General features: G+C 43.6%; 1 protein-coding gene across 1 annotated transcript in view; it reads left to right on the top strand.

Annotated features, from left to right (window-relative positions):
• GCN1L1 (GCN1 general control of amino-acid synthesis 1-like 1 (yeast)) overlaps positions 1-8,828 on the top strand; it is a gene marked incomplete at its 5' end in the record, with an annotated part of 38,968 nt that extends 30,140 nt beyond the window's left edge. Inside the window, 10 exons of the mRNA XM_009084197.1 lie at positions 233-502; positions 780-893; positions 1,414-1,644; positions 2,264-2,457; positions 3,074-3,188; positions 4,462-4,558; positions 5,379-5,527; positions 6,112-6,216; positions 7,336-7,554; positions 8,104-8,828. Of these exons, the coding sequence (XP_009082445.1) occupies positions 233-502; positions 780-893; positions 1,414-1,644; positions 2,264-2,457; positions 3,074-3,188; positions 4,462-4,558; positions 5,379-5,527; positions 6,112-6,216; positions 7,336-7,554; positions 8,104-8,229 (1,620 nt within the window). The remainder of the gene's footprint in view (positions 1-232; positions 503-779; positions 894-1,413; positions 1,645-2,263; positions 2,458-3,073; positions 3,189-4,461; positions 4,559-5,378; positions 5,528-6,111; positions 6,217-7,335; positions 7,555-8,103) is intronic.
• Between the last annotated feature and the right edge of the window lie 548 nt (positions 8,829-9,376).

Raw genomic sequence — 9,376 nt, 5'->3', positions numbered from 1 at the left:
GCAGAGTTTGGCCACTTGTTAAATTTTAAGAATTGGTTATATACCTGTGTCAGCTCCAGGGCTGAGTCAAACCTTTAATGGTGACGTGACCAGCTATAGGAGCAATTAGCAAGTGGGGAATGTTGTAATGTTTCTCTGAGAGACAGTGCTGTGTATAACATAGAGAAACCTGGGGCTAAATCTGGCTTTGATCTGTTTGAGAACTAATATAAAGTTAATTTGGACTCTGCAGGAGATGGCAAACTGCCAGTCTGTAATTCTGTCTGTGGAAGATGATGTTGGACAAAGAATTATCACTGAAGATTTGCTGGAAGCTACCCGCAGCCCTGAGCTGGGCATGAGACAGGCAGCAGCTGTCATGCTGAACATCTACTGCTCCAAGACAAAAGCAGACTACACTGGTCATCTCAAGAGCTTGGTTTCAGGCTTGATACGTCTGTTTAATGACACCAACCCTGTGGTTTTGAATGAAAGCTGGGATGCACTTAATTCCATCACCAAGGTGAGAGGCAGCTTAAAAAAGGGTACAGGGATAATGCCCAGCAAGAAGAAATGGGGATAGGGGGTAAAACACTGCCTAAATTGAACCTTCTGTTTTGATTGCAAATGACATTTACAGTTGCAAATGCTGCAGAGATTTGAGAGTTGTCGGATGAGCTTGGCTTCAGCTTGGTGAGAGGGGAGGCAGGAACAGGTGTTTTGACACACCTGAGAAGAATTCACAAAGAATAGCTGGTTGCCATGTTGCCTTATCTTTGTCTCACCTTTCTTTCCCCCAGAAATTAGATGCTGGAAACCAGCTTGGTCTCATTGAGGACCTGCACAGGGATATCCGGATTGTAGGGAATGAGGCCAAGGGCGAGCACGTGCCAGGATTCTGTATTCCTAAGAAGGTAAAGGATCAGAATGAAAGTGGATTCGTCACAGCTACAATACCCCACCTTTTGGGGGAACTGATTGATTTGACTTTACAGCTACCAGAAGCAGCTACTATTTGGGCATTCCAAACCTGTATGTTGGAGAGGCTTCTTGTAGGTTACAGCTTTCTTGAGTTAGCCTCCAGAAGACTCTTGTAATGAGATCTTTGACAATTCTCTTGTGCCTGTAAGTCATGGTCTCTGGCTGCTTTTTGTGGGGGAGTAACGCTGGACTTCTGTGCCAAATTTCTCTGGTTTAAAAATTCCCTGAGCCACCACCACTTTTCTCATAGCAACTGGCTTAGCAAGGCGGAGAGGCATGAAATCAAACCAAATTCAAGTAGCTCTGTGGATGTGGAAACAGGCAGCTGAAGGTCAACAGGAAATTGAGAGGAACTCTCCAAGTTTGTGCATCTGGTGTATAATAGCAGCAAAAATAAGATACATATTTTTTGCATCTTAGTTCCTAAGCTTTCTCATCTGATTTTTGTGACAGGGAGTGACTTCCATACTCGCGGTGCTGCGGGAAGGTGTTTTAACTGGCAATCCAGAGCAGAAGGAGGAGGCAGCAAAGGCCTTAGGGCTGGTTATTAAGCTGACTTCTGCTGAAGCTCTTAAACCCTCTGTGGTGAGCATCACTGGGCCACTTATTCGAATCTTGGGAGATCGGTTCAGCTGGAATGTCAAGGTGGCTCTGCTTGAAACATTAAGCCTTCTTTTAGCTAAGGTAAGATTCAAGGTTTGGACTGTGGTTTGTGAACATTTTCCATGGTAACCTGCAGAAATATCTGTTGCTGTTCCATGTAAATACAGCTGGGATGCCTGCTGCTGTGGGTTTGATATGTAGGAATAGCACTGTAATGGACTGCAATCTTCCAGCAGCTTCTGGCCTACCAGAAAAGCCCCCACTGCTGAATCACTGGGATTTTTAGAAATATTGCTGAATGCTGATCCCACTTTCCAGTGATTAAAACCCACCATGTAATTAATCTCTCCTGTGTCCACTTTTTTTATGAACTGTTAAGTGCAAGGATCTTATGTATCTTGGCACTGAGCTGAACTTTTATGCAGTGCTCTGTATACAAAAGACTGTTCATGACAGTGTAAAATTTCTCAGCATTGCCTTTGTATTTCAGTATGCAGAAAATAAGATTAGCTTTGAAAAGATTAAAGGTTTTGTGGTAAATTATTGTTTCATGTTTTTCCTATTTTAGTAGCACATTAGATCTGAACAAGAACTCTCTGTGATAACAAACTGCTGTAGAAGAGGTCATGCTGTTCTTTGATCTCTAGCTGCTGTTTCAGTCTTGACACCACCACTTTCCCTTCTTCCATCTCTGGAATAGGTTGAGATTGCCCTGAAACCATTTTTGCCCCAGTTGCAAACAACTTTCACCAAAGCTCTGCAAGACTCAAACCGTGCTGTTCGCCTTAAAGCCGCCGATGCTCTTGGGAAACTCGTTGTCATCCATGTCAAAGTGGATCCTCTCTTTACGGAGCTCCTGAATGGAATTCGTTCCAGTGATGACTCTGCTGTCAGGTAAGCCACAGGTGATGGCTGAGACCTTTCTGCTCATTAAGGATGAAAGAAAGGGCTGGGATGAATGAACAAATCCCCCAATTCTGAGAGTAGGATTTACATGTTAGTGAAAGCAGTTGACTGTTATGGAAGGGTTGTAAAAAATGTGGATCATGGGGCTTTCCTGTATCAGAAGCTGAGCTGTGAGAGTGTCTGGGGGAAGCAGTGTTTGGGGTATGCCCAGTTCTTCTCTCCCCTGCACCCAGCCAGCAGCCTACTTCCAATTGTCAGTCTGACCTGAAGTAGTGCAGCTGTTCTTGTATCCTAAGGGCACAGATCCCTAAGAAATGAACTTCCTAACTTGAGAGGTTTTTTAGTGTTTGAATAGTCTGAAAATACCTACGTTGTAACAGACAGATGTAAGTACAGACACATGGAAGTACTCTCTAGCATGCAGTTTTCAGCAGTGCAGAGAGGGTCAGTCTCCTAAACTGAGTAAAGCTAATTTGGACTCGGCAGGAGTAACTGTGTGCAAGTGTAGTTGCTGTGCAAGAATCTGCTACAGGAATCCAGAGCTCGGTTTCTTCCTGAGGGTGGGGGAGAGGCAGTTCTGACTGTATGCTGTGATCACTTCCAGGGACACGATGCTGCAAGCACTGCGGTTTGTCACACGAGGAGCTGGTGCAAAAGTAGATGCTGCAATTAGGAAGAATATCAGCACAGTGCTTCTTGGGATGCTGGGACACGATGAGGTACTGCTTCAGCCAGCTGCAAAGGACCTCTGCTCTAGACAGTCTTGTTCTTGCATCTAAAATCTGAACTTTCTTATAGAGTTATTGTCTAAGATAACTTCCAGGGGAAATTACTAATGATAGAGTGAAAAGAAACTTACCTAAAGTGTGTGGTTGGGCATTGCTTACAGTCTGTGAAATTGAGCTCATTGGACCTGGCAGTGTGTTAGCTGAGAGTCAGGGGCAGGAACTGGAGATCCCTGGCCAGTCCCTGGTAACTCTGAAAATCCTCCAGTTTATTGTCTCCTTGGTAACTGCATATGTGGGTTGACCTGCAGCTCCTCACCAACAGGTTTGAGGCAGCTCTGCAGTCAGGATTTGCTTTTTATCTTGGAGAAAAGCTGCAGTACCTTGGCTGTATGCACGTGTATGTTTGTAGGCTCTCAGGTGGGGTTTATCATTTGGTGTGAGAAAGTTGTCAGATAATGGCAGATTTTTCTCCAACAAGCAAGAAGCTCTCCAAGTTTAATACAGAGTCTCCTGTGTATGGCAGATAGCAGCAGTAACAACTGTGAGATTAGAACTAATAATCTAATAATCTCCTCCTTATGTCTTAATCTGTGCAAGAGACATGCAACTGTTGACGTGCTAGAAACAGAAAAATTGAAACATTCCCACTGGGTTGTAAGTTTTGGGAAAGAGAGGAGTAGTGATGGGATGGTCACATAAGGAAGCCAAAATAAAAGCCTGGGAGTGTTAAATTAAAAGTGGTAAGAGTTTATCACAGAGATAAACTCATCCAGAGACGGCTAGAAGTAACACTCTCAGTAAGTGAATCATAGAATCATAAAATTTTAGGGGTTGGAAAGGACCTTAGAGATCATCTAGTCCCAACCCCCTGCCCTGGGCAGGGACACCTCTCACCAGAGCAGGTTGCTCAAGGTTTTATCCAACACCTGACTTGGAACACTGTCAGGGTTGGGGCAGCCACTTGTGAACACATATTTTAAAACGTTCATTTTCATCTTTATGACTTTTCCATTTAACAAATCAGAACTTAGGTAAGATCTGTAATTCTTCAATCTCTGCTGGCTTTTCGACTCTGGATTTGGCTTCAAGTTCTGTTCTATACAAGAAACCTTGTGAACTGACAAATCCAGAGGGAGTGGGAGTGAAATACTACTATTTATTTCCTCCTTCTCTTTTTATTTCCTGTAATTTCCTGGCACTTGCTGTTCTTGCTGCCTGTCTCTGGTGTGAGCTCAACCTGTGTTCTCTGTTCATTGCCTGTCAGGACGCCACCCGCATGGCCTCGGCTGGCTGCCTCGCAGAGCTGTGCGCGTTCCTGTCGGAGGAGGAGCTCAGCACTGTTCTCCACCAGCACTTACTGGGTAGGTGAAGCTGTTTACAGGGACTGGAACTGTTCCTGAAATCAGGGAAGATTCCTTCTCAGCCATTGGTTCAGGCTGACTTTGTGACTGAATCTCTGGTCTAGATATTATTGTGCCTTTCTTTGCTTGTGGCTGTTCATTTGTGCACCCTGGTCACAGTGAGCACGGGGTCCTGGTTGCCGTTTGGGGTTACACAGACCTTTCTTACCAGGTTTGTTTTCAGATGAGTTGTGACAGTACCAGCATGGATGAGTAATTGCTGGTGTTGACATAGAGTGGGAAATGACAGGACGTTTAGGAAGAGTGGATGGCAGGGCCATCCCACCTGTTGGGATGACACTGTGATCTTAGGTTGGCTAATTGCAGACCACATCTGATGGGTTCACATGCTTTTGGAGAACTAAGTTGCCTCTAAGTTAGAAAAAACCATGAATTATATAGGAAGCCATAATGTTTGGGAGTGCTATGGGATTACTCTCCTCTGTGGGATTAAAAAGGGAATCTGTTAGCTGGTGTCAAATTACAGATGACTTTTACAATGCTATTAGTGAGTCAAAGCTTGCGTAATTTTGAGACCATCAGAAGTACTAGGGTTGAACAGGAGAGTCCCTTGTTTGTGGCTGATTTTCCTGCATGCCAGGTGCTGTTCCTGGTACCGGTGTTACATTTTAGCTCTGTTTGGGAGGAGTGGAGGAAGCAAGGCATTGCTTTAGATGCTGCTTGTTTTACGGCAGTGAATTGACAAGCTGCCTAAAGCTTCCTCAGATGCAGAGGAATGGATAGCAGGAGCCTTGCCATTGTTCCATTCTTTCCTCTGCAGCAGATGTCTCTGGCATCGACTGGATGGTGAGGCACGGCCGGAGCCTGGCGCTGTCCGTGGCTGTGAACGTTGCTCCTGGCAGGCTGTGCTCCCCGAAGTACTACAGCAGCGTTCAGGACATGATCCTCAGCAATGCCACTGCTGACAGGGTGAGTGCTGTTGCATGTGCTTGTTGGAAGCAGTTTGAAAGGTGTGTGAGCAGGTTCTCTGTGTTACCACACAGGACAAAAATCCCCAAGTGCCATTTAAATATTCTCCCTTGGTTAGATGCAGTTTTTATAGTGAAATTGCACAATTGTTCTGGTTTTTTGAGTTCTGATCTCTGTGGAGATGAAGGTTAAGTAATTTTTAGCTGCAGAGTAGCTTTCATTGGGAGTTAATTACACCTCTGCTTCCCTATGGAAGTGCTCGTTCACAGGCCAGGTTTACAAGAAGTGCAGATATTTCATTTTAGGAGGAAAAGTTTTACATCTCAGGTTGAATGAGCAGTTTGGGAGGGGGAACTTGGGGTCTCAGTGGAGCCTGCTGCCTTACTGCTTGTGGCTCATGGTTCCATTGGGATTTTTTTCATCATATTACCCAATGAAATTACCCCAGTGTTTTCCTGCTTTGATGCTGCTGTTCTTTTGAAAGATGGGTTTAGCCTCCCACAAAAGCTGACAGACCATGAGCTTGGTTGTAAAGGTTGTTGAACTCTCCTGTAGTAATACCAGTTCTTGTCTTTATGCTGAAGATCCCCATTGCAGTTAGTGGCATCAGAGGGATGGGCTTTCTCATGAAGTACCACATGGAAGGAGGAAGCAGCCTGCCTCCCAAACTTTCCAGCCTCTTTATCAAGGTAAGAATCGTGACGTTGTTACCTGGTGGTGTTCTCAAGTGATCTCAATCTCTGTTTGAATTTACCTCCTGGGTGGTACTGTCAAATCCCTGCAAATCTAGGTACCTCCTTCTGTGGCAGAGTACAGCCAGAATCACTGTCTCAGCCTGCTTTGCAGCTGTGAACTCAGTACTGCCATCCCTGCTCGAACATGGAAATTTAGCTTTTGAGCTTTCTGTGCTAAACCCCAGGTCTGATTCTTATGAATGCATTTTCCCTTGGCAGTAACAAACATCTGGCAGGGAGGCAGAGAAGACTGAGGGGAGGAGCTGTCAGGTTTTTAAGCTGCTGAAGGTCAAAGAGCTTTTGTTAGAAATGCATCAAATGCCAATTCTCACTTTACCTGAGAGTATTGAAGTTAACACCTTTTTCAGTTCATATCTATATTCTACCTCAAAATTCCTGTCTTGATTATTCTGGAGTTTTTTGGTGTGTGGTTAGGTTTTTTTGGTTTGTTTAGAGCTGCTTTTTGTCTGTCATCTTGATTAGAAATAAAAAGACTTTGTTTTAAATCCTACTTTTATATATTCATTTGTTTCATAGTATTGTGTTAAAATATATCACAATTATTGCAATACACAGTATTAATGCAGTTGACAGATACTAGTTTTCATGTTTAAATGTGTAAAGATTTATATAAAAATACAAAGCTCTCATTTTATTAAATTTTAAAATTAAATCCCCTGTTGAAATGCACCTTATGCTCCAAGCAGAGACTGACTTGGCTGTTGCTTCTGACTCAGTGTACTGTAGAGGTACTGTCACTATCAGCTTTTGCTGCACTTAGTGGTCATTGTCATTTCCTGAGACAGTTGAGAGGAGCATGTGACCCTGTCATCAACCACATAGCTAGAAATTTTTGTTTTTTAAAAGGTGTCTTTTTTCAAGTTTTGATCTTCTCTCACACAGTTTAGTCAAACTTGTTGGCAACAACTGTGTCTATTGTGTACCTGTGAGTTGAAAACTGTTTGCTTTTCTTAGTGTTGTTTAAAATACTTCAATTAGAAAAAAAGATAAGCTGTTGTTTAAAATACCTGTCCTTGGTATGTCTGAATTGAAGTCCATCTTTGTCTCCTTCAGTGTCTTCAGAACTCATCCAGTGACATAAAGTTAGTTGCAGAAAAGATGATTTGGTGGGCAAATAAAAGCCATCTTCCCCCACTGGATCCTCAGACAATTAAGCCAATTCTCAAAGCGCTTCTGGACAACACAAAGGACAAAAACACCAGTGTAAGAGCCTACAGTGACCAGGCTATTGTCAACCTTCTGAAGATGAGAGCGGGTGAAGAAGTGCTTGAGGTATGAGAAATGTAATGGTTGGTAGAAGGCTGTTTCACCTCGCTCTCTGTTTGTGTGGTGCCTGCAGCCTCAGAATGTGCTGGAGGTCTCTTACCAAAGAGATGGAGTGGGACATTCCCGTTTGCATTTAGGCCTTCAGCGGTATTCTCATGCTAAGCTTTGAAGAAACAAGCAATACTGATAGTGAACAACCTTACAGTGCAGGGATAGAATCAAGGCATTTAACATACCCCCATGTTTGACAAATGCCTTGAGCCTTCCCTGCACTGGAGTTCCCCCTCTGAGCACTGATGATGTATTGCTTTGGTCACCTGTATGATCCCACTGCAGCAGCAGTGGTGTTGGTGAGTATTTTAGGATGGACTACTTCATACATCCAAGTCTGAGCCACTTTTGGATAGTTCCCATGTCTGGAATTGTAAAACAAGATGAATTTTGGTAAGTTTGAAGGATTTGAGCTAGGTACAGTTTGTGAGGCACTTGTATTTAATCTTATTTTGAATGGTGTGTCGTAAGGAGTCGGTGATTGGTGTTGTCTTCCTTCCACAGTCAGTTTCCAAGATTCTAGATGCTGCCAGCCTGGAGCTTCTCAATGAGAGCTGCAGGAGGTCCCTGAGGAAGCTGGCTGGGCAGGCTGACTCTGAGGAACAGATCGATGACACTATACTGACGTGATAGAGCTCCAGAAGATGAGGAAACACTGAACCAACCGCTGCATCAGCATTTCAACTCAAACACCTATTTTAAATGTTTTCATTTTTGAAAATGTTAATTCTGATGGGATTTCATGAAAAGGACTCCCAGAGAGTATTTTAGTATCAAATATACCAGAATAGCCTTAATTAGACCCATGTTAGCTGAAAATTAAAAATTTGGTCCCCTTTTTGAAACAGATAATGCGCAAGAGACAGACATACTAACCAATACTGGTCAACAGTGGCCAATTGTGAGGTGTGGCTAGAACACATCAGGCTTAAACTCTGGTGACAACTATTTCCTTCCCAGGATCTGTGCAAAACCTCCAGTACTGGAAGTATTGTTGGCCTTTCCACACACCCTGGGAAGCGGGAATAGAACTCGGTGAAAGTTCAATCGTATTGTTTTTGTGTACTGCTAACTTGCTGCTTGTGACGGTTCTGAAGACTGAAAATCCCTGTAAAACAAAGTATTTAAAATAGCCTTAGAAATCAACAGATGCGAAAGGGGATTAAACGCAGTCTGTTTAGAGAAGGAACATTTAATAAAGGCTCTCACTTTGATCCTTCTGCTGTAAATTGTTCTTTTTACAAATTCATTTGTCAACAACCTTGTACTGTGATTTGCTTCTCGGACCTGCTCTTTCTAGGGCATGCAGATTGTAGAGTGGGCAGTGCTGTGAAAAAAACCTTTTACAAAAACTGAGGCAAGTCAGAGTGTAAAACCAAGCCAGAACTGACATTTAATGTAATTTGGAAGTAATGACTCCTATGGATTTCCAAAGTATTTTCAACTACAGACAGCCTTTTAGGGACTCAACTTATGAAAAGTCTTCTATATTTACGTCTTGAAAGGCTTCACAAGATCATAGAATCGTAGAATTTAAGGGTTGGAATGGACCTTACAGATGATCTAGTCCCACCCCCTGCCCTGGGCAGGGACACCTCCTCACTAGATCAGGTTGCTCAAGGCCTCATCCAGCCTGGCCTTGAACACTGCCAGAGTTGGGGCAGCCACCACGAGCCTGGGCGAACCGTGCCAGTGTCTCACCACCCTTATAGTAAAAAACTTTTTTCTCACATCTAGCCTAGACTTTCCCAGTTTGAACCCGTTACCCCTTGTCCGC

Source organism: Acanthisitta chloris, unplaced genomic scaffold, assembly GCF_000695815.1.
Source record: "Acanthisitta chloris isolate BGI_N310 unplaced genomic scaffold, ASM69581v1 scaffold44491, whole genome shotgun sequence".
NCBI classification, from domain to species: Eukaryota; Metazoa; Chordata; class Aves; order Passeriformes; family Acanthisittidae; genus Acanthisitta; species Acanthisitta chloris.
Note: the sequence above shows the minus strand (reverse complement) of the source record. Positions and strands in the feature narration are given on the sequence as shown.